The sequence below is a fragment of the Odocoileus virginianus genome, chromosome 23 (assembly GCF_023699985.2).
Source record: "Odocoileus virginianus isolate 20LAN1187 ecotype Illinois chromosome 23, Ovbor_1.2, whole genome shotgun sequence".
NCBI lineage: Eukaryota > Metazoa > Chordata > Mammalia > Artiodactyla > Cervidae > Odocoileus > Odocoileus virginianus.
In genome coordinates, this window is record NC_069696.1 from 4,841,530 (window position 1) to 4,865,780 (window position 24,251).

At 41.3% G+C, this 24,251-nt stretch overlaps 1 protein-coding gene across 15 annotated transcripts in view; it reads left to right on the top strand.

The window, feature by feature from the left end:
• The window catches only part of ERC1 (ELKS/RAB6-interacting/CAST family member 1), a 265,228-nt gene that overhangs the window by 110,989 nt on the left and 129,988 nt on the right, over positions 1-24,251 (top strand). For 6 of the 15 annotated variants that reach the window (XM_070453239.1, XM_070453247.1, XM_070453238.1 and 3 more), the window contains 3 exons: positions 5,802-5,937; positions 18,245-18,376; positions 20,591-20,644. In XM_070453239.1, the coding sequence (XP_070309340.1) occupies positions 5,802-5,937; positions 18,245-18,376; positions 20,591-20,644 (322 nt within the window). The remainder of the gene's footprint in view (positions 1-5,801; positions 5,938-18,244; positions 18,377-20,590; positions 20,645-24,251) is intronic. The other 9 variants (XM_070453248.1, XM_070453242.1, XM_070453250.1 and 6 more) reach the window with 2 other exon arrangements.

Sequence of the window (24,251 nt, forward strand, 5' to 3'; positions counted from 1 at the left end):
CTTGTGGTGGAAGCTTCACAGGTTTTATTTCCGTTGATCTTCCCAGCAGTCATGTAGCATGGTTTGTGATTTCCACTTTTCAGGTGAGTAACACAATTACAGAGCCCATTAAGTAACTCAACCATCTTTATTACTAAGTGGATTAGTAAGAGAAACTGGCAGAAAACAATCACAAATCTTCATTTTAAAAGTTGTTTATTCTGCCTGTGAGCCATGGCAGTGTAAATCGTGGTATGAGAATTTCTGATCAGGTTCAGGAAATGATGTTGTTAATACCACATGCATTTTACCTTGGTGTTCAGTCATTCAGTCATGCCCAACTCTTTGCGACTCCATGGACTGCAGCACACCAGGCTTCCCTGTCCTTCACTTATCTCCCAGAGTTTGCTGAAACTCATGTCCTTTGAGTCGTTTGTGTCATCCAACCATCTCATCCTCTGTCACCCCCCTTCTCCTACCCTCAATCTTTCCCAGCATCAGGGTCTTTCCAGTGAGTCAGCTCTTCGCATCAGGTGACCAGAGTATTGGAGCTTCAACTTGAGCATCAGTCCTTCCAATGAATTGATTTCCTTAAGGGTTGACTGGTTTGATCTCTTTGCAGTCTGGGGACTCTCAAGAGTCTTCTCCAGCACCACAGTTCAAAAGCATCAATTCTTTGGCATTCAACCTTTTACCTTTCTCCTAGCAGCAGTTTTCTAATATGTTTGCTGTTTATAAAAGCATTTGTCTCTGATTCTCACAAATAGCATGTGGATTACACAGATCAGATCATTATTCTGATGAGGATTTGAGACTAGGGAACATGATTTCTACATCTAGGGTCAGCTGACTACTTGGTAGTAGTCCTTAGATTTGAAGCCAGATATTCTCACTTCAGCCTCAGGGCTTCTCATATGATACACAGTCTAGCCTAGGAATTAATCTGAGCTCTGGGGTCCCATACTGCTCAGAAGTTCTTAGGTACTTTTCTCACTGTGATTTTCCCATCTGTAAAGTTGGGGGGTAGTTCGCTCCAGTCTGAAGGGCTGTTGTGAATGTTGCATGAGTTAATACAAATAGCCCTTGGACCAGCATCTGGCACAGGCTGAGCAGTCAGTAAACAGAGCTGTTGTGATCACTCCTTTTTGCTTTTTTCTCAGAGTCCTGTTTGGTCCGGGGTACCACCACATGGTGCCATACACTCCAGGGTTTGTAAAACACTACACGGTGCCCTTGATTCCTGTCAGGATTGATAGCAAGTATAAAGGAGAGCCTGCCGCAGAGTTGTATGTGTGCAGAAGCTGAGGAAAGAAGCCTTGTTTCTTCTGTGATGATATTTTCAGGTGCTGAAATTTCTGTTATAGGTAGAAAGATGAAGTTGAGGCTTTTTGGGGGGAAAAAGGTTGTCTTTCCCATTTCTGTTCCCTGATATTTATTCTCAAGACTTAACGATATTTTTGAAAAAGTCCCCTTACCTTTGACTCTTAAAAAAAATAAACTGTTTAGGGTATGATGAGTTTGTTAATAAAATCAAATCTTTGCTTTGTAATTACTTACAGGAATCTGACTCATGAAGGGGTTCTGCAGTCATTCCCACCGCCCTCTGCTTTCTCTCTGCACAGTAGCAGTCTCAGGTCTGTCTGTGCTCCTCCTCCCCCTGCTTTTGTCAGAGGTGCTCACGCCCCAGCTCTGTTCTGAGGCTAAACTTCCTGTTCACTCCTTCCCTCTGACCAGTTTTCAAATCCTTGTTCCATAAATTGAATCCTCCTCTTCCTCCTCCTCATTTCCTTCCTTCCCACAGACTCCCAAACATAAAGCATGATCTAGTCTTCCCCATCCTTAAGGAGACGTGTGAGCAAGCGTCCCATCATCTTTCCCTTGGTTTCAGTTCACCACAGTGTCTTACTTTTACCTTTTACTTTTTCTTTCCCATTTGCACAGTTTTTGAAAGAATCATTTATGCTCGATGCCTCCACGTTCACACTTCCCATTCATTTTCCAGAGCAATATAATTTGGGATCTTCTCTCATTGCCAGGCTAAAATTTCCTCAGTGACGTACCCTTTGCCAGATTGAGTAGCCTTGTTTGTCTTGGACCTATCTAAAACCTGTCGGTTAGGTTAGGTTAGGTTAGTGACCATCTCCCTTCTTTTTGGAACTGTGTTTCTATAGTTTATGTGACATTGTTTTCTGCCAGTTCTCTTACCACCTCCTTGACAGTTTTTAGCCTATTTTGCTTTTCGTCTTTTACACATTTCTTAATGTTCTGTAAAAAAATTCCTTTTTTCATCTAAGTTATCTGTCACTTGACTTGCTAACCACCAAAGACTTGTTAACCACCTTTGACTCTTTTTAAAAATAAGCAGCTTTGTTAGTATGATGAGTTTGTTAAAAAAAAATAAAACTTTTGGAAACATTTTTGCGGAAGTCTCTGTGAATAAGCCCTTTTCGTCACAGAAGAAATCCTAAGTGTTTGCAATAAAAGTAGCAAGCACAAATGGTGCATTTTAAAAATGATTTTCCAATTTTCTGCTTTAAACATTTTCTCCACATTGCAGTAAATCAGTTAGGGTACCACATAAGTAATTCCAAATCTGAACACAAGTCAGCTTTAGTAGAAAAATATCATGAAGGTTTTTGCTTTGTGTGTGAGGACTTTCTAAATTAAGCTTCAAGTGTGCTCATATTTTTACTGGGAAGTTTTATTGCTTTGTCCCACATTTTGTCTTTTGCATGTTTTGATCTAAATGTTACTAAACAAACTGTTATGAAAGGCTCCAGGAGAATCTTTCCATGGAAGTCATTGGTGTAGACATAATTCTCTGAGTTACAAGTTATGTTAATTATAATATTGTTAGCTGTTCATTTTTATTTAGTGGTAAAAGCCATTAAACTATTCTTATTCCTAAATAAGTTTTTTCCAAGTAATAAAAAACGCAACAAGTTTTGTTCTTCCAGTGGCAAGGATCATTTTGGCTGTATAGTATATTAAAAACCCTCTTTTCACTTCAGAGTAGAATTTAGTGCAGTATTTTTTTCCCTACATAGAGGCATTTTAATTACAGTTTGGTTAAGTCCAGTTGAATAGGCCATCACGAGAGTCTAATTTATTGATGGATTGGATGTTTAGATAACTCTATTATATGACTTTGGGCGAGATGCTTAACCCTCCACTGTTTGTTTTAGCCTGTTTGTGTTAATAGTGAGTTACCTGTAGTGTTTGTGTTTTTGTGTCTCTGCTGAGCTTTTCCAGTTTGAATGGGTTGGTTTGTTTCTGCTCTTCCTCGCTTGTCCTACCCTGCCCTCCTCTGTCCACCTTTCCATTCAGTACAGAGCAGAAAGATTTTATTTAGAGTGACAACGACTCAAGGTTCACACTCGGAATCCTTAGATACACATCTCTTTAGTTCCTGTTCAGTGACATTAACCCCAGAGAATGAACACAAAGAACAGGTTCCATATATTGACAAAAAGATAGGATTCAGTCCACAATTCATCTTTACTTTTTATTGTATAACAGCAGCTTCAGCTAAAGGCAAGACATTGAGAAAGTGAAGCCTATAAATGTCATCTCTGTCACTCTTAGATCTAAACAGACTGGGCTCAATATTATTATCACTCATGCTTTATTTAGCCGTGACCTCTGCAGACCTCTCTTCACAACAAATGTTTGCAATCTGTGAGATGCTTCCTACTATGTTAAGCCCAGAGTCCCTATTTTGGTATGTAATAAAAATTAAATAACATAGTCTTACTGTTTTGAATGATACATTGGTAGAAATAAGTGTGAACATAGACCTGTGCTGATCCACCAAAGTCTTCCACTGAAAAGAGTTGAGTTTCACGCCATCACACATTGAGAAGTGGTAAACGTTGTTTTCTAGATCACAGTTGTGGATACCTACCTGGTGTTCTGTAGGTGAGCTAAAGCTGGTGAATCCAGTAGAGAAGGGAGGAAAGACTAATTTTCATTTAGTCACGATTTGAGTTCCTGTGATGGACAGGAAGGTCTGATGTGCTGCAGTTCATGGGGTCGCAAAGAGTTGGATACGACTGAGCAACTGAACTGAACTGACTGAGTTCCTGTAGGGGTGCCAGATTTAGCAAATAAAAATTTGAGATGTCCAGTTAAAATTGAATTTCAGAGATGGAATGGATACATTTTTTGTATTAATATATCCTATGAATATTGAGATATTCTTATCTAGAATATTATTTGTCATTTATCTGAAATATGAATTTGCCTGAATGTCTTGTACTTTATCTGACAAACCATGGTGATCTAGTTTGGAGATTAAGCAATGAGTGTGAGAAAACATGCCACAGGCTGTCATAACCTGATTTTAGAGGATGTTAATTAGATATAAACCACGGTGGCTTGTTTTCTCATTGTTAGTTCAGTTTATTGATGCAACTTTTGGGCAGAGTTGAGTGGATTTTTCTAATTGTCACATCCTCCCCACTACTGTCATCCCCCTTCGATTTGTTTCCAGAAGTTTGGAAATCTGATTGTATCATTTCCCTTCTTTAAGTCTTTCACACTTAGGATGAACTGCAGCTTCCTTGCTCAGCAGGATACAGTTATATGGCCTTTGTTTACTTTCGGCTTCCTTTTTCTTTGTTCTGCTGGTCCGACTTTATGCTGCAGTCACAGAGTGTGGCTTCCCCCAGAGGGACACACTCTCCTTTTTTCAGGGCTTTATCACTGCTCTTCTCTCTGCCTAGTAGCCTGGACCAGTCCCTCAGGAAGTTCAGAGGCAGGTCATTTTCCAGGAAGCTTTTCCTGATCCCCACTGCCACCCCTGCCCCCTTCCCGGGGTCCTTTCCCAGCACTTAGCATATCCTGTATTTGCTTGGATTCCTGGGAGATATTTGCGAGCAGAAACTGTTTTTATACATGGATTGATATTCCTAGTGTTTGACACGTGAGAGTGTAGTTCCACCAAATACTCGTCTCCTTAATGAGTAAGGAAAGTGTGATGGGCTTAGCAGAGTGTCAGAGCTCAGGTAGATGTAGGTCCTCTTGCATTGCAGAGCCCAGGTTCTCTTGGGCTGCGCCTTACATACATTTCTTGATCATTAGTCATGATTCCACTCTTGAATGAGATTAATCTCTACCTGTGACCTGGAGCTTGGTCTGGTCTTCTTATCTAGTGTGGAGGCAGTGGAGTCCAATAGGGGGCTTCAGAAGTAGATGGAATGACCTGTTGCCTAAGCTGTGGCCTTAGATCTTTATGCCATAAGTTTATATACATATATGTTACATAAGATGTTTGCATGGCATCACCGACTCAATGAACATGAGTTTGAGCAAACTCCAGGAGACATCAAAGGACAGGGAAGCCTGGCGTGCTGCAGTCCACGGGGTTGCAAAGAGTCGGATACAACTGAGCCACTAAACAATGTTACATATAGCTTTTGAAAGTTGAAAATATTTAATAACAGTAAAATTAGAGTTGTGTTACAAACCTTTCTTCATCAGCCATTCTGCAGTTTCATAGCATTGATGTCAAGAGCCTGTTTTCATATGCCAGCAAAAACCTCTGAATTGGTTTCCTCCTTCTGCCATCTCACCGTGTCCCAGGCCTCTTTCCATTCTATGTTTCATCATGCTCTCCAAAGTACTCACTTGCACATGTGCTCCCGGAGCACTCTGGTTAACAGCTAGCTGCTGTTGGCATGGAGAGCTTGGCCAGGTTGGGAGGATTTCACATCAGGAACTCTTGCTGCTTCTCAGCTGTTCCTTGCATCGTGGTGTCAATTAATAAACACCTTTCCTGTGCATGTATATGAAGAGCTTGGGTTTTCTCCCCTTATCCACAGGCAGGTGAAGGACCAGAATAAGAAAGTGGCCAGCTTGAAGCACAAGGAGCAGGTGGAGAAGAAGAAGAGCGCCCAGATGCTGGAGGAGGCCCGGCGGCGGGAAGACACCCTCAGTGACAGCTCCCAGCAGCTGCAGGTGGGTGAGGGGCCGGGCGGGGAGCTGGGCGGGGTCCAGGCCCGGCGGGGCCCTCCCCACGGGCACGCGGCTCTCTGCATCCTCACCTTCCTTCTAACCTCTTTTTCCTTCTGCCTGCTGCCTTCCTCTCAGTCCAGCTGTTTAGCAGTAAAGGAGAGGCTTTCAATAGAAAAGGCCAGTTTTATTGCACAGCTTTGTTGAGGAAACCTGAGCAAGGGAGAAAATCCATCTCCTGGAGGGAATCTGCCTGCTTGGTGAGTTCAGTGTCCATGGGCTAAGCAGGGTCTTCAGGTGGTCAGCATGGATTGGCCTTTTCCTTCAGTAAAGCACATCATTCATCTGGTGTGTGTCGGGGTGTTTTGCACTTTTTATAGATGAGGAAACTGTCTCAGAGAAATCAAATTACTTACCCACATGCACACAGCCACTTACAGCTCAGCTGAGACTTGAACTGAGATTTGACCTGAGACTTCCAGGATCTCTAGCCTGTCTGAGTAAAGATTTAAGTTTTAGAGCATGCCGTGGACAGTGGAGATCTCTAAAGCTCCTGCCAAGACCACTAGCTACTGCCAGTTTGTGTTTCTCTAATTGGTATGATAGAATGTTTATGCCACACTGCATAGTCACAAAATCTTTACTGGAGGATTTGGAGGAGTTATCTGTTACGTAGAAGCCATTTTTAGGCTTTATAACAAATTCACTTCAGACATGAAAATCTGACTCTTTAATTCCTTTTTTCATTCTTCTTTTATATAGCTTTTACTGATAATATACTCCTTATAGAAACAGTATGAATTTCCTCCAATGTACCAACTTTTGAAAAAAGCCACTACCAGTTTTCCCTCACTCTTGCCAACAACAGTTGATACTATAAACTTTTTCCTCTTTTTTTATTTTTTAGTGCCAATCTGATGGGTGGAAAATATTTAATTTTTGTTTTAATTTATATTTATCTGATTTACCAGTGAGGGCTGAGTGTTTTTTCATGTCTTACATTTTCATTTGTTTAACTACTATAGTTAAAATCTCTCTTTTTCATGATGGTTTTTTCCATGTGGGTTTTTTACTTAGTTTATCCCTGTTTTGAGAAAAGATATATATTTACCTATGAATATTTTTAAGTTTCGGTCTTTCATTTCTAACCTTTTAACTTAATTAATTTTAGGTTATTTTGTGTGGTGAGGGTCTTATGTTTTTCTTCTTTGCTAACAATTTCACTAGAGTAATTATAGAAAGTTATTTCACTGCTCCTAAGTTTGAATTGATGTCTTTGTGTTTTATGAAATTGTTTAATAATTAGGTTGTTTCTGGGTTTCACTTTAACCTCATTTCTGGACTAGGATCACATTGTTTTTAGCTATGGAGAATATTTGTTCGTTTCGTAAGACAAGCCCTTCTTTATGGCAGCCCCTTACCTGTTTCATGTCTCATCCTCCCCTTCCACACTCCTACCTACTGTTCTCTGCTACCATCCTGTCTTTGTAAACCAAAGTGTGCCCTGTTCATCATCTGTTAGGTGGTACGATAACACCAAAAGTGCCCTCATGTGTCATCTGTTATTTCCTCTTTATATAACTGGGCAAGATAAGTAAGTCAGATTATCTGTTTATGTATTACATACAGATAAGACTAATTTATAGTGGATGAGGACTTTCCAAGGTTCTCGGTAAGTGGCAGATGTTAAGGTTATGAAAAATGATAACTGATGGCCATATGTGAGATGCACATGCATGCAGTTCATTCAAACATGTGACAAGAGCGCTGGACTAAAGTGGGGTCCTTCAGTTCTGATCTCAGCTCTTCTGCTAATGAGCTCTGCTGCTTGTTTCTTAACCATGTCATTGCAGGTAACACCCCAGTGGTGGTGAGTATCACCTGCACATAAGGTCACCTCTAAATGGAAGTCCCCACGGAGGGACCCTGAGGATTCTTAAAGAAGCGGCTGAGGGTACAACCCTTGGCGGGGACCAGGGGGTAGGAAAGCAGTTGATGGAAGGTTTGTGTTGTACAAAGTTCTCGTTACCTGAATTTGTTTTTAAGTTTCTGAATATACATACAGGTCCATCTACTGATATTTTCACGAAATAGGTGAGATGGAGGGACAGAATTATTTTAGTGTTTCCAGTGTAGATATCAATAATTCTAGTATTACAAAATATTCTTCATCATGTTAAAAAGACATCCTTTATAGTAATGACTAATGTTTTGAACTTTGATGATTAATGATTAATTTTTATCAGATGCCACTTTGTCTTCTAGAGATTAATTCTGCTAATCATGTTAATAAACTCATAGTATTTTTGTTGTTGTTCACAAAGAAGAAAGCTTGATTTAAACTAGAAGGTTGGTTTTTACCTTTCGTTATTCAGCGACTGTCAGTTATGGTCTTAAGTTCATTGGTGTCCTCACTCTTTCTGGCTACATTTTGCCACAAAGCAATGCTATTATTTTTTCATTTAACTTTCTTTATTCTGAAGAATAATACACATTTTTAAAAGTACATAAAACACACACATGCACAGTGTGAGTAATACATGTAAAGTAACTGTCTCAAGGAATTGGAACACGACTGACATCCAAGAAGTCATATGTATATTCCTTCCCAATCATCGTTTATTCCCTTCCTTCATCATTGACTTTGATTGTTCTTTGCCATTCTTTACAATCTGTGTGTGTATTTTTGAAAGTATAGGTTGGTTTTGCAAAAGAAAACAGGAACAGTAAACTAGAAACTAAAGGGAGCAGTTGCCTAAGGGAGTGGTTAGAGGATTAGTAGAAAAGGAGGAAAAAGGGATGGGAGTCAGTTGAAGGAGAAAGTGACTCTTCACGTATCTCTGTGTAGTTCTGACTTTTAACAGCCGAAATTGTTTCCCATCCTCTTAAAAACTAGAGAAATAAAACCAGTCGAGATGTGGGGTTGAGGGAACCCCATGGGGGAGGACAAACACTACCCAATGGACCAGTTTTATAAATGAGCAACATAACTACCCTCACAGGAGTGGGGAAGGCAGGAACGAACCTAAGGAGCTTTGGGAGCCATTTTCCTGAATACTGTGAAGCTCAAGACAAAAGAGCATTATTAGAATATAAATGTTGTGATAAAGAAATACATTGTAGACAATGAAGGCTGGGTTTTTTCATTATTCAAGAAGAAGCTGCAAGTGAGTAAAGTGGGAAGACATAAAGCGCTGGAATCAGAAGTACTTGTAAGAACTCACAGTGTTAAATTTATGTGCAGACAAAGAAGTGCAGAGATGCTGGTGTGTGTCTGCACAGGGTTATTATAAATCCATGTATTTCCTGCCTCTGTACTTGAGAAGCCGTAAGTACACCTAACACCCAGATTTTGGTTTCTGCGTACCTTCCTCCAGTAAAATGAACTGAGGCATCTTACAGAAGCAATCGATTCTGCAATCCCTGCTAGGGCAGGGAAAGGCACGTGAGTCTTGACCACCTTGTGGTTTCAGAGTGTGGGAATGAGCTCAGCTGAAGGATGATGGCTGTGGGAAGACCATGCAGCCAACCTGGAGGAATATGTCCTGTGCTGAAATAAGCTGAGTCAAGAACAAGCAATGGTAGTTTTTTTAATTTAATCCATCCTATGAAATAAATATCCATGAGTCTGTGCCCATGTAAGTAAAGTTGAACAGGATCTGCTTTGCATTCTGACAGTACTGTTTTTGCAGTATTTGGATATAGATTAGAATAAGTGTGGTTATGAAGAATTTATATGCCAGGACTTCCCTGGTGGTCCAGTGCGTACAACTCCATGCTCCCAAAGCAGGGATCCTGGCTTCAATCCCTGGTCAGGGAACTAGATCACCCAGGCTGCAACTAAGATCTGGTGCAGTCAAATAAAATATTTTTTAAAAAGAAAGTATATGTGAATAAATATTTGTTGCACATGTGCTTTGTGTAAATAGTGATGATGCAAGATGATCAAGGTCTCGCCTCTGAAGGAGCTCAGATCACAGTAGGAGGCCCTGTAGTAAGAATGAAGGTGGGAGTTGAGAGAGCATTCTGGTAGTGAAGAGAAGAAAGGAGAGATAGCGAATTTGAGATGTGTTATCTTTAGGTCAAAAGGCAAGACTGTCTTACAGATTGGAATGTGGGCACGAAGGGAGAGGCAGGAACGGGAGTGGCTCATAGGCTCCTGGCGTGGGGAACTCTGTGTGTGCCAATGCTCAGTGATAAGATGGGTTAACCCCAAGGCTGAGATCACCAGGTTCTCCAGGGAAAGAGACCAAGTCCATTTCCAACAAGTGAAGCTGTCTGAGAGCTTTCCTCAGGAGGTTTGAGGTTTGAGCCAGCGGTGGGGTGTGCAGATTTGAAGTTTAGAGAAGCCTGGTGTCAAGTTAATTTTGGAGACTTGAGCTCAGAAATCGTATTTTGATCTGTAAGAATCAGACACCTTCTAGAGATAAAATACTGACAGAAGAACATGGAGTTAGAGCTGAACCCTTGGCATACTCACTTGTTTAGAGCCAGAGTAATTAGGAGAGGCGCTCGAAGCAAACGAAAATGAGGAGGCCAGACGAGGCGGAGGGGAAAAGAAGGTACAGCATCCCTGAGGTCAGGGGAAGACTGGGGATGCTTCTGGGAGGCTGAGAAGGAGGTCGGCATCCATGCACGCTCTGGTCCACCGTATCCAGTATGGTCAAGAGAGGGTACTCAGCAAACCCTTGGGGCTTGGTAAGGGGGTGCCTTCCATTCTGACCTCTTGACCTTGGGTGTCATAGATGGTCCCGCATCCTTCCAGACATTTTCCTTGACCAGTTTTCTGTGGGACGCTCACCTAGATTCACTGCACCTTCCAAGATCTTTGGAGTATCTGCTTAGATGTATTGAATATATGTGACTGTTCTAAGACATGGTTACACAATGGATCTTTAAAGGATCTCTGCCACAACCCATGCATGCTAACATTTAAACCGTTTTATGCTTCCAGTCGATACTCACAGATGCCAGGCATGGATGATAAAATATTGAGCACAGCCTGGAGATGAGCCTTTCCCTCGGTCATGTTTTTCGATCATTGCTCCTCTTCTGTTGACATTCTGCAATGAGTTTTGCCAAACTTTCCACTACTCAGGAATTTAGCTCTGTATTAGTTAAAGTCAGTTCTAAGTTGTTTCATTCATTTCTATAAGCTATGTTTCCCTGTAATTGGCTAAATTGGAAAATGGAAACCCACTCCAGTATTCTTGCCTGGAAAGTCCCATGGACAGAGGAGGCTGGCCCATGGGGTCACAAGAGTTGGACACGACTTAGTGACTAAATGACACCTGTTGTCGTCCTCAGTAAGTGTTTATTGAGAGCCCGTTACGGAATTGTCATTTCTCTGAGTGCTGTGAGGAGAGAGAGAAATAAGAATTATTTTACTCCCTGTGAATATTAGATATGCTTATTAAAAGCACTTTTTTGTGTGCTGGATATGTGAAAAGATGTGACACAGTGCAATTCATGAGTAATTGCCAAGTGAAGAGCTGGAATTCCATAAATCCCAGCAACAGAAACCTCCCAGATAAACAGTGTAGGGAAGCAGGTCTTAGCTGATTTGACCATAGTCATTTTGGGATTAGAAAAGCTTTGTATTGAAAGCCTAGCCATCTTTTAAAGTTCAGATCAAATGTCCCCTGCCTGGTAAAGCCTGCCTAACTCCTCGCAGTGGGAATTAATCACACTCTGTGTTGCAGTTCCATTACAGTTTCTGCCTTAATTTCAGAGCTCATTTTCTTACCTTGTATTTATTACATGCTGTTAGTGTGTGTGCCGTCTCTTTTGCATATTTGAGTTTGGGAACCCTGTCTTTGTACTTTGCGCGTTGTTCTTTACAGAAAACTGTTCACTGATTTCGGTTGCATCGATAGATGTCAAGAACTGTTCATTCACAAGCATCTTAGCTGGCCTTGGGAACTTCAGTCTTTTAAGTATTTTCTAGCTCATTTTTAGGTGAGATACTCACCAGCATAGCTACCCTATTCTATACAACCTGGTGGTGTTGGTCTTCCTTAAATATAGTTTACTGGTTTTCTGATGTACACTCTTTTGCTTAGGCACAGTCTGTCTGTGGTTTTCTAGTTTTACCACCTAAAGGTCTGGGTTAAAATGAACTTTTGTTGGTGAACTCTATTCTTGTTACTGTCTTCCCTGTTGTTCCTCAGCCTGTGTGTTTAATTATATTTTATTGCTTTTTATTTTTCAATACCCTGTTTTAGAAATCTTCCTTGGTGATTTAATCCTCCCTTCCTTCCCCCTTTTTGTCTAGTTTATATCTGCCTTAGGTTAAGGGCTATTTTTAAAAATTTCTTTTTAGCCTTTCTGAATGTTTTGCATATGTTAAAAAAAAAAAAAACTGAAAATATTAGTGGCTCACTTGTGTCCGACTTTTTGCAACCATAGGATTTCCCAGGCAAGAATACTGGAGCGGGCGGGGGGGGGGGGCTTCCCAGGTAGCACTAGTGGTAAAGAACCTGATGTGGGAGCCACAAGAATACTGGAGCGGGTTTCTATTTCCTTCTCCAAGGGATCTTCTCGACCCAAGGACTGAACCCACGTCTCCTGCATTGCAGACAGACACTTTACCATCTGAGCCACTAGGGAAGCCCCACGCTGTTCATTAATTACAGCTATAGTTACTATAAATATTAAATTAAAAATTTAGTTACAGATTTTAAAAATCATATATAATGATCTTATATTTAGCATCCTAATATTCTTGAAAATTTCATAGGTTACCCGTTACGAGCCTCTCACATTTTAACGAAGGAAACACCAACCTCCCTTTGTTCAGAATGGTCCGTCACCTTATGTATTTTTATTCTTTCAGCTATGACACTTACTTTGTCTTTTGACAGAACTGCAGGTTTTAGCCACATTCTAATATGGCAGGGCAGACTGAACTGGGGGCAGGGGGCTCACGTCAATAGCATTTGCTGCTCTGTTTTTATTTATAGCAAAGGTAGGTATCTGGATTTAACCTTGAGAGAGGGCACTGTCAGGGAGACTGATGGGCCTGCTGAAAAGACATGGCGGCTTCCACAACCAGCTCTCCTGAGACCAGTGAATATTGAGGACAAAGTTCAGAGAAAGTAGAGATGGAGATAGGAAAAAGCAGTTTTTCATGTATTTAGGCATATTCTCCTCTTGGTGAAGAATCAGTGAAGCATCTGTGTTTTTCTTCAAAATTACGTTTTATTTGTTCTACCTACAAAATTTTTTTTCCCTCCATTTTGGTAAGAGGTTTTTTTTTTTTTTTTTATGAAGACTACTTATCGTTGGTTTGAACATTGGTCATGGGGATAAATATTTAAGAAAACCATTTAAAAAATTAAGATTGACATCTTTCTAGAAATAGTACATGATGTGTCACATGCCAGTTGTTACTGTTGTTCTTGTTTTTGTAAAAATAAATTTTGGCTTCTTCTTAACAGATCTTCTCAACCTATTTAAAGATTTAATTATACATTATTTCTTCCATTTTGGTTAATTTTCCTCTTAGGGCTTCGTCTGTCTAGAATGTGAGCATAGGTGGGTTTTATGGAGTTCTCAATACATATTAAATGAAATTAGGGATTACACAGGAAAAGTGTAATACAAATCAGCATCTGTTTTTACACACGTGTGGATAGTTGCTGAAATTAATCCGAAAATTGTGTTTTCCTGCAGGTAAAGCACCTACTCATACTGTTGACACATGTGTAACTTCTTAAAGCTTTTAGCTCAAACTATGCCCTTTCTTACCATTTAAGAAAAAAAGCAAAACAAGTCTTAAAATTATTTAAAGAAATTCTGCCATGTCTGAAATATCCTCAATAGATACATTTCCCCCTGGACAGAATTCAGTTCCATTTGATAGCCAATGGAATTTACTGAAAGAATGTTTACTGATAGTACAATTGTGTGGCCTGCTAAGCTGTTTCCTTTAGTTAAGTTTAGCCCTATTCTATGGGAACTTTTAGTCACATCATTTGAGCTTATTTCAGGAATGTGCCCCATAAAACGATGAGTGGCTAACGTTATATTTGGCAGGAAAATTCTGAAAAGTACTGGGGTCTCCTTCAGTGAAACAAATGGTTTAATCCTTTCCTTTGTGTTATTGTGGAAGCTCCTCCTCTGAATTTTGAAGGTGAAATCTCCAAGGAGAGCCCTCAACAGAGAGCAGAAGCAGGTGTCTATGCAGCCTCTTTGCCAGGACCTCAGAGACAAGAGACACCCTCTTACAGATGACATCAGTTGTTTATTACGTTAAGTAAAAGGTTATCTTTGGGGTTTTTGGTGAAGACTTGGAAAAGGTGTGCTTGTTCTTTTTATAAGCATTATTGATCACAGGAGATGTCCTACGATTAAGTAAACCACACGTCCTTGCCCAAGTTTCTGATAGTCAGCTACCAGAATTTTCAAGATGAGAACCTGGCCATCCATGGGGGCTGTTTGTCCTAGATGTTCTATACACATTATATATATATATATATATATATATATATATATATATAAAGCATTGCTTTTCATGTATATGTTTCCATTTCTTTAATGAAATGCACCTACTTTTGTTTTGACTTTGATTTTTAACAAATTGAACTGTGGGAGATATTTGAGTGACTTTAAAGAGAGCGGAGAAGAACATATCTTTTGTTTTAACCCAAGGCATTTCCTTAAAATAAAAAGTAGTCTGTGTGAAACCAAATTCTGTCCCTGTGTTAGGCTAGCGTTCCTTTCTTAAAATTGACTTCATCAGTGCATCTGGCTTCAATTTTTTACACCCCCCTTCCGCCCCCAACTAAACATCTGAGAAGTTGGCCATTGAATTCTGACATGTTGAATGATTTTAATGAAATCTTCCTCACGTGTATTTGTGCTTGGGGGTTGAGAAGGAGGAAGGAAGGGTAAGCAGTGGGGTGGAGGACGATAAAGAAGCGCCGTCTCTTCACATTAAGGATGATGGATAGCGGTTAACATTAGTATCTCTCAGCACAAGTTAAACTCTGGTGAGTGCTGCTCACCCCAGAGGAAGCAGCTCTCAGCGATTACCCGTTTACCCAAGTGAGTGCCCTCCACTGGCAGGACCAGGGACAGGGTGATGAGTGCGTGGGGCTGTTACCTCCAGTGTCCTTCATGAAGTCTGCCCTGCCCTTCCTTCTGCTGCTGAGAAAAGTTTAATGAGATCCGTTCGTATCAAGTGATCTCTTTTTATGTTACTGTATTACTGAGTCTTTTCTTTTAATTTTAAAGGAGATGTTTGAAGGGAACAAAAAATTAATTTTTAATTGCCGCTGTCCCTTTGTTTTTTTTTCTTTTTCCTTTGTTTTTCTTTCTGAACGTTTGATCTGAAGGCCAGGCAGTGGGGAGTAGTCTCACAGCTGGCACAAAGCTGATGTTGACAGAGCTGATGTCAAGAAGCAAAGTTCAGAGGAGGGAAGCAGGGGGATGGGATTATGGGATTTGCCAGCGGGTCCGCCCTGTCTTCTTGTGAATTGCCTGAGCAAAGTTACAGCTGTCGCAGCTTGTGCCTAATCTTGTGTGAGTGTAGGAGGCTTGCTGTTTAAGGAATTCTTCAGTAGCTCTCTTCTTTCTCCCTCTCCCATCTCCAACCACCCCCCCCCACCCCACCCAACTAATCACAGAAACCTCCTCCTCCAACCCTTTACTCTATGAATGAAGGGGCCGCTCTGGATCCCCTCTAGTAAGGAGAGCTGGCATAACAGCAGGCCACAGTGCCTAATCCAGAGCCAGAGAACTGGCCTGTGTTAGTATTGATGAGCGTACACATCATCTATAGCAGCTGACATAAAATTCTACAGGTACCATACAGGTACCGCTTTCATCTGAAGTGACAGCAGATGGTGCTTAAAATGGTAACGCGTGTTCCTTTACTGTCTCCACCTGGCTCTTTCCTGAGTTGTCTGTAGCGCACAGGACACATCTTAAATTTAGGATTGCATGGATCAGTTCAACCATGTGAAAAGTCAGTTTGAGAGCCAGTGAATGTACATCTCTTTCTCTGCTTAGCTTCCCTGACCCCAGGCTGCCAGTTTCATATTTTTCTTCCAGATAGTGAATGTTAAAAAGTCGATTAACTCCAAACAGGACAAATCAGCCCTCTTTTTGTAGTTTGCAATCAGATTTGTTTTTGGCTGAATTTTGTGACTTCCTCCTGTCTGCCTAAAGAGTAGGTAGACTTTATGCTGAAAATTCATGAGGGATCAGGAGATTACAGAAGGCAATACCTAGGGGGAGTCAACAAGACTCTGAATATTTCATTCTCGTACTCTCTTTAAAAAATGGGTCCATTTCCCAAAGAAAGGAACTTCACTGAAATGTGGAGGACGGAGGAGCCTAGCGTGCTACAGTCCATAAGGTGGCAAAGGGTCAGACACGGCTTAGTGACGGAGCAGCAACAACTTATTAATAACCTCTGTTGTGAGCTACCTAGACAGTGACCCAGTAGTTTTTTTTTTAGTTGAACTATGATTGGCATGTTGTTGTGTACTCCCAGGACTGAACTGTCATTGAATTAAGTTGGATTACTCTATTTTTTTACCATAACCACAACACCTCATTAGAACTCAAGCCAATTGCAGGTTTTCTTCTAAATCTTGACAGAATGCATATTTTGCTAATCTCATATCCAATGATATGCTGATATATAACTCAGTTTTATGAAGTCTTCTGAATATCTGCCTTTCACAATTTCAGTATGTTTGGATTTCATTTTAATTTAGTGTTGTTTGGTTTCCACACTAAAATAATCTCCTGACCAAAGCTGTCTTTTCAGTAAGGGCTCTGTTGTCCATACTGTTAGATTTCTCTCAGAAGCACTTTTGATAATCTCTGTCTTCATTCTTCATTGCTTCATTAGTAATCCACTTTTCTTATCCTGGAGCCATATTCTTGGGTACCATGAAAACTGTCTTCCAGGATGGCCCCAGAGCATCCTCACCTTTTGGTTCTCAGGCCCTTGTGTAGCCTTGTGTCAGGGTCAGCCCTCGTGTATAGTAGAAAGTGTCAGAAATGACAGCATGTGACTTCTGAAGCTGGAACAAGAGACATGGACTCCCTGCCCTCCTGGATCACCTGCTCTGAGGAATGCCAGGCACCATGGGGAGAGGAGCCTCAGAGGCCCTTTGCCAGCGGTCATCACCAACTTGCCCCCATGTATGGGGGAGCAGAGGGCTGAACGCTGGCTGACATCTCAGCTGTCCCCCATCAGAGAACCTGGAGCCAGAGCTGTTAGGTTAAACTGCTCCTGACCCACAGAAACTGTGTAGACAAACAATTTGTTCTCCATTATTATAGCTGCCAAGTGTTGCAGTAACTTGTTATAGAACAATAAATAAAAAATAAGCACTTTATATCCTAGGTATTAAAGTGATCCACCACAAACCTGAACTCTTTTTCCTTTCAATTCACAGTGTGGTCTTCTCTATTGGTAGAAGAGTAAGTGCTATTTGAATTTGTTAATGTTACCATTGCAGTAATTTTCAGTCACTTGTTAGAGCTTTGGACAGTGTTTGCCATAAGAATTCTCAGCTAGTAATTCATATTTGTGTGTAATAAACTATGTTTGCCTCTCTGATAGAAATCCATATTTACCTCCCCAAAACTTCCTTCTTAGTTTGTATAGATTATCAGGTCTAGTGGTTTTGGTTGGCTAACCAAATTACTCATCTTTAGCCAGACTAGTTACCTACATCCAGTTATCATTTGTAGTTTTTTTTGTATGAGATTGAGAAAAATCTTTGCTCTATTGAATTCATTAGGGAAAAAAATCTTTTTCATTTCTTTCTTTTAGAAATTAGTTTGTCAACAGTATATATGTAGAATATAATCTGTATGTAGAATATAATCTGACTGATCATGCTGTTTACTTAACTTTTTTCATCTAGGCTTAACTTCAGAGGGAAAGAGAATGTTTTGCTATTGAGTCTTATTACTTAGGCTTCATCAAAGCTGGCCTTGAACCCAGTTTAGAGAGTAGTTCAAAAACAGCTTTGTGTTTTTACCTAATCAAGCCCTATCTACCTGTCTGCCTAACACAATGTTCTTCTGTCTGTCGATGGAGAAAGTCCATCACAGGTTTCTCTTGCTTAATTCACTTGACGCTTTGCTTTCAATAACAATATACTTCTTGAGCTTCTTTACTCTTTCTTCCCTTTTCTTACTCTCTCTTTTGTGTCCGCATCTTTCTGTCCTAGATTTACGTCTGAAGGGAAGAACATTTTATCAGTAGATAGCCCTTTTCTTGATAAATAGGCTCTCTTTGGTTAACCAGTTAGCCTCCTTCACCGACTCTTCCATCGTTTTCCAGGACAGTCTCCGTAAGAAGGATGACAGGATTGAAGAGCTGGAAGAAGCCCTAAGAGAGAGTGTGCAGATAACCGCAGAGCGAGAGATGGTGCTGGCGCAGGAGGAGTCAGCCAGGACCAGTGCTGAGAAACAGGTCTGCGATTCTGTGCAGTTACAGGCCATGCTGCTGGGTAAAGGAAAGGTAAAACCCAATCAGTGTAGTCTAGGTGAACTGTACATAACATGTGTTCGCAGGGTTTCAAATACGCATCATCGAGTGTAAGTATTCAGACTTAAATAAGCATTGAAATACAGTCGTGTGAGAATTGATTCATGTTCATGCAGAGGTCTCTGCTCTAAGTGTCTGGGGCTGACTTGTGTATATTGATGTGTATGTAGACACATACATCTGATGAGATGAAATGGAATTTGCCTGTTTGTTACCAGACTAAGCACAACTCTGCTTTTAAATGGGATGGGAACACATACACATTTCTGAGTCAGACATGTTGATTCAAAGAGCAGAGAGTTTCTTTTGTAGTCTGTCTTGTCCACAGGAGCAGTTAAAAGTTGTAGCAAGTTGAGGTTGATGACAGGTGTGAGGGACATAGGTGTCATGACACCTGGAGTCCCAGATCAGCATGTCTCCACCTCAAGGTGACTTGGTAAAGAATTCTGCTGCTCTCAGTGTTGTTTCCATCTCTTTGTTGGAGAAACACAAGTGCTAAACCAGGTGAAAAGTGTTCACTGAGAGGGTAATGTGAATCTTTGGGGGAGCCCTTTGCTCAGACCACCATGGCTCTTTATGAACTAGGGTAGCTCATAGCCGGGAAGAAGGGTGCCTTGCAAAGCAGACATGTCATAGTGTCCACCAGGCAATCCCCTCATATGTTGGACACAGGCATGTGGCTTCTTTAGTGTCAAGTGTAGAAAGACTGACATTTATTAGCAAAGTTGACGGAAAATCAGTCTTTCCAGAATGAGTTTCTTTTAGCTCCCTATTCTTATATAAATGCCGTGGTCCGCTTTCTATTTGAGTATTTATTAGTGTACTATTAAACAGGTCCTGGGGTAGTGGAGAACCTCAGAGAAGGGAGTGGTGTCAGCCATTGTCCCAGGGCAAGGAGGGATTTTCTTGGGTATTACCTTTTTCACATTCTTCCCTTTTCTTTTCAGAATGTTCCCCCCGCCCCTGGTTGGTTGGTTGGTTTGTTTTCCTATCAAGATTTTTTTTCTGCTTTGGGATCATTATTTAGTGACAAGTCTTCCACACCAGGGGCTTCCCCTGGGGGCTCAGATGATAAGGAATCCACCTGCAGTGCAGGAGATGTGGGTTCAATCTCTGGGCTGGGAAGATTCCCAGGAGAAAGAAATGGCAACCCACTCCAGTATTCATGCCTGGGAAATCCCGTGGACAGAGGAGCCTGGCAAGTTATATAGTCGCAAGAGTCAAACATAACTTAGCGACTAAACAACTTTTGTACCAAAGATCATGTAGAAATGTTGGCAGTTAGTAATAAATCACGTATAAAGACCACTGTTACATGTTCTTTTTTAGGCTACTGTGTGAGCTGCTTGTAATATGCTTTCTGGGGCTGATTGATAATTAGATCAGTTTTTTAGTTTAGAGAGAAGTTGAGCAACACACAGAGAGTTTCCACATCCGCCTTCCTAAACCTCAGTTTCCATTTCTGTTAACATCTTGTGTTGATGTGATGCAGTTGTTAAAGTTGATGGGCCAGTGTTGATACTTTATTAACTAGTCCATAGGTTACATCTTGGATCACTCTCTCTGTTACACGTGTTACAGGTTTTACTGAGTCCCTAATGGCATGTATCCATCATCACAGGGTCCTACAGAGTAGGTTCAGTCCCTCAAAATTCCCCACGCTCCTCCGTTTCATCCTTCCCCCTACGTCCCCGCTCCCTAATCTTTTTCCTGTAGCCTTTTCTGACTGGATTCTTTCCTTCAGCCTCTGCATTGAAAGTTACCCCACATCTTTTTGTGGTCTGAGAGCTTATTTTGTTTTTTCTCTGAATATATTCCACTACATGGATGTGTCACAGTTTTCTTATTCCTTCACCTATTGAATAACACCTTGGCTGTTTCCAGTGTTTTGCCAGTTGTGAATAAAGCTGCAGTAAACATCCATGGTTTCTGTATGGACATCAGTTTTCAACTCATCTAGGTAAATACCTGGGAGTGTGATTGCTAGATTGTAGGGAAGACTATATTGAGCTTTGTAAGAAACTGAAAATATCTTTTGAAGTGGTTGTAAATAATTTGCTTTTAATTGCATGCCTTTTTCTTTCTCTCTTTCTTATTTATCTTCTTTCCACCATTTTGCTTCTCACTGCCTGTCTGAAGCTGTTCAGTGAAATATTGCATGAGACCCGTCATTTGGGCTTTAAGTGGTTTAAGGTATGAAGACACCACTTTTATGTCTGTTCTTCTGGACCTCATAACCCTCGTCCACTGTCCTCCAGCTTTCATCATCTGTCCTTTTTTTTTTTAAATCTGTCTTTTACTCCTACTGTTAATTTGCCTGAATGTATTAATTGTATGCACCAAACTAATTTACAAGTATTTGTTTGAAATATCTTAAAATGGCTTTTTTGGCTAGAGACATTCTGTTGGGTTGGCCAAAAAGTTCGTTTGTTTTTAAGTACAAATAAAAGGGCTACATTTCATTTTCACCAAGAACTGTATCAAAGAACGTATTCCTTAACCGAACAAACTCTTTGGTCAGCCCCAGTGCTCATTTTCTTCCTCAGGTCCAGCGTCTCTGTCTTTTGCCTCAATTTAGCCTCTGACAAGAAATGCCCCTCCTGATAGAAGGAGGATATGTGCATCTTGAATTTCTCAAGGAGCAAGGAGAAATTGGGAACCATCTCTCTCATTAAAACAAAATACAGAACCTTTTAAAGCACGAACAGAGGAAACCCATCAAAGGAAGATGATCCTTCCGCCTTTCCTGGGTTCTTACAGGACCCCCTTACTTACCTGTGTTCCTGCTACTTGCTGCCCTACGTGGAGACCACGCCTCAAATTAGGGAGGTGGGGCGATGATCCAGGGAAGGAAAACCTCCCCTCACCTGTGTCTGCAGATGAAGAGGATGAAGGGAATCATTCTGAGGGGAAAACTCAGGGGGTCCTCTCACCTTCGCTTTGTTCTCTTTTCACACGGTTTTCTTCTCTGAAACTTCACTCTACTCAACTTGTGGCAGGTTTTGTGTTTTGTTCAATTCGAGAGTCTACGAACACAGAGTAAAAAATTGCTCTCTTGTAAACCAGTTTCAGAGTTGCCAGGGGGTAGAAGCAGTGTCTGCCTTCAGCAGTGTTACTGTGAAGTTGAAATTTTGAACATGGTTTTGTTTTTGTTTTTTAGTGCTTGAATGTTGTAAATATCTTTGCTGGTATTCTTCCAGAGTGAATTTATTTTCTGAAAGAGCGCATTGCTAACTAAAGGTTAAAGAATGCCTCTAAAATAGCAAGACTTTTTCCTTGTCACTCAGTAAGGTGGGTTTATATCTGTTCCTAAGGTATATTTTTTAATATTTTGAACAATGAAAAATCTACTCTCAACATGACTAATGTGCACGAGTTCTGAGTTTTACTTTTTTTAAAATCCCTGTGTCTTTTTTGGGGGGAGTATAATTGCTTTACAATGTTGTGATATGTAACAATGCAGTTCGTGTGATACAGAGCAATGCTATACAACCACGTGACTTGGCTATATGTATACACTTATCCTCTTTGACCCCCCCCCCCATCCCATCCCCATCCTCTCCCGTCCCACCCATCTAGGTCATCACAGAGCACCAAGGTGAGCTTCCTGTGCTATATAATGGCTTCTCATTAGTGTTTTACACATGGTAGTGTATATATGCCAATACTACCTGTTTTAGTTTCAAAGCTCATTTTAACAGCAGTATTCTTTTTTTTTTTTTTTCAAATTGCCATTTTGCCATTGTTTGGCATGTATATTAAATGTAAATTCTTGACCTAGAAGATAATGAGGTTTTACCAATGGTTTGCTAGATATCTTTTTTTATTTTTAACACAGATTTTTTAAAAATTTTATTTGTGTATTAAAATTGTGCAGATTTTAAAAATTATTTGAACTAAGACGTGACACTTGACTGAAGTGCGTTCTACAGCCTGCAGGACACGTTGGGCCAGTGTCGTCCCCACTCCAGGTCTCCCTGTTACCCCCGTAGGTGCTCCTTCCTTCCTGGTCAGCCAGGCCGGCAGAAGGGAGAGGCACGCGCACCTCCTTGCCAGCAGTTTTTGGTTCTTTGATGTGAAAATGAGCAGCACAGTCTCGTAAACGTGATACAGCTTCCTTTTGTGGATTGCCTGGTGTGTGCGGGCAGCACACGCCTCACTGCAACTTGCCTGCTTGCTTCGCTTGCTTGCTGTCGCTTCTGAAGGCAGTAAACTTTTCTCTGTGGTTCTGTCTTCCTCACTGGTTGTCAGGTATGATTGCAGAGGAAGTGGCACTGGGCGCAGGCGGGTGGGGTCTGCAGAGTGGCTGCCGCTGGGTGTCCTCTTTTTATTCTTAGGGTCTTATTGAATCCCCTACAGCTGCGAGTCAGCCCAGTCAGTTTCAGAGCAGTTATCACCGTGATACGGCGAGCACTGTTTCACACGGGCCAGGCAGCACCATGAAGCAGGACTGGTAGCCAGGCGGCCCGGAGAAGACCGAGTGGCAACAGGCCTGTAACTGGACTCCCCAGCCTTCCCATCACCTTCTTTCAGCTGCTGCCAAAATGGACAGCTTGTAGTCTGGTTTTATAAACCTAATCCTGTACTGATCTGAGTATTTATAGCAAATTATATTTTCCCATTTTTAAATTGACAGTCATGCTCAGAAAATAAAATACTTTCACTTATGCTGCCTTTTCCATAGGCATTTATTGAATACCATATATTTTTCCAGATACTGAGCATTGAAAACAAGAAGGTATGGGATACAGCCTGTGCCTCAGGAAGTTCACGTTTATTGGGAAAGACTGGAGAATGGACCTGTCTTTAATCATGGTTCTGTTTGTAAGTGCCACTGGTCAGGATCTGAACAGAGAGCTTTACAAGTAGAAGAGGAAGGGCCACTCTTGCCTTCTGAGAGGGGCAGCATTGTGCCCATGGAATGTGTGTCTGTCTCTAAATAAACCTGCTGTCACTTAAACAAAAACTAGAAGCGGAAGGGCAGCGTGTAATCCAGTGCAGAGAGATCCACAGAAGGCTTCCTGAAGGAGGTGGCTTATGCACGCGCCCAATCTTATTTAGTGTCATGTAAAGAAGAGGTTTTGTTTATTTATCTATTCTAGGTTATTCTTCAGGCTTTGCTGAAGAATGTTAGCTGTATTATATGGTAGTAGAATTGTGACCACCTCAGGTTTATATTTTCAGCCCAGTTCTCTCTGAGATCCAAGCGAAGTCTCCTTCATATCAGCCATGTATCTTTACTCCAGTATTTCACTACCATCTCAACTAGAAACCATCCAAATTCAGAGCTCTTGATTTCTCACCCTCCAACCAGTTTTTCCCTCAGACTTTTTCATCTCATCTGAGAAAGCGCTCTCATCCTGCAGAACTTGGCGCCTTTGGTGGGAGGGAAGTTGAGTCCAAGAAAGGCAGGAGTGATGGCTCAGGTGCTGAGACTCTGATTCAGAGGCCCCTCCAGAGCTGTGGGGAAACCGTCATGCCTGGTGCCTAAGAAGTGGGCTCTCGAGCTAGACGCCTTGGTTGGAATTATGGATCCATCACTTACAGGTTGTGACCTGAGGCAAGCTGCTTTGCCCCAGCTCCTTGAGCGGTCAGAGAAGGACCGCTGGCATAATGTGGTGCACCTGCCGCGTCAGGAGAGGCTGTGTGTATACAGCACTTAAAGACAGGTAGTCCGTAGACATAAGCAACTTTGACACTTCTCTTGTCTCCACCATGGCCCTTGACAGCCCCACAGGGAGGGCTGGTCCCACCAGTCCAGGGCCCCAAAGAAGCTCAGAATCCATAGACCTACCTGGTT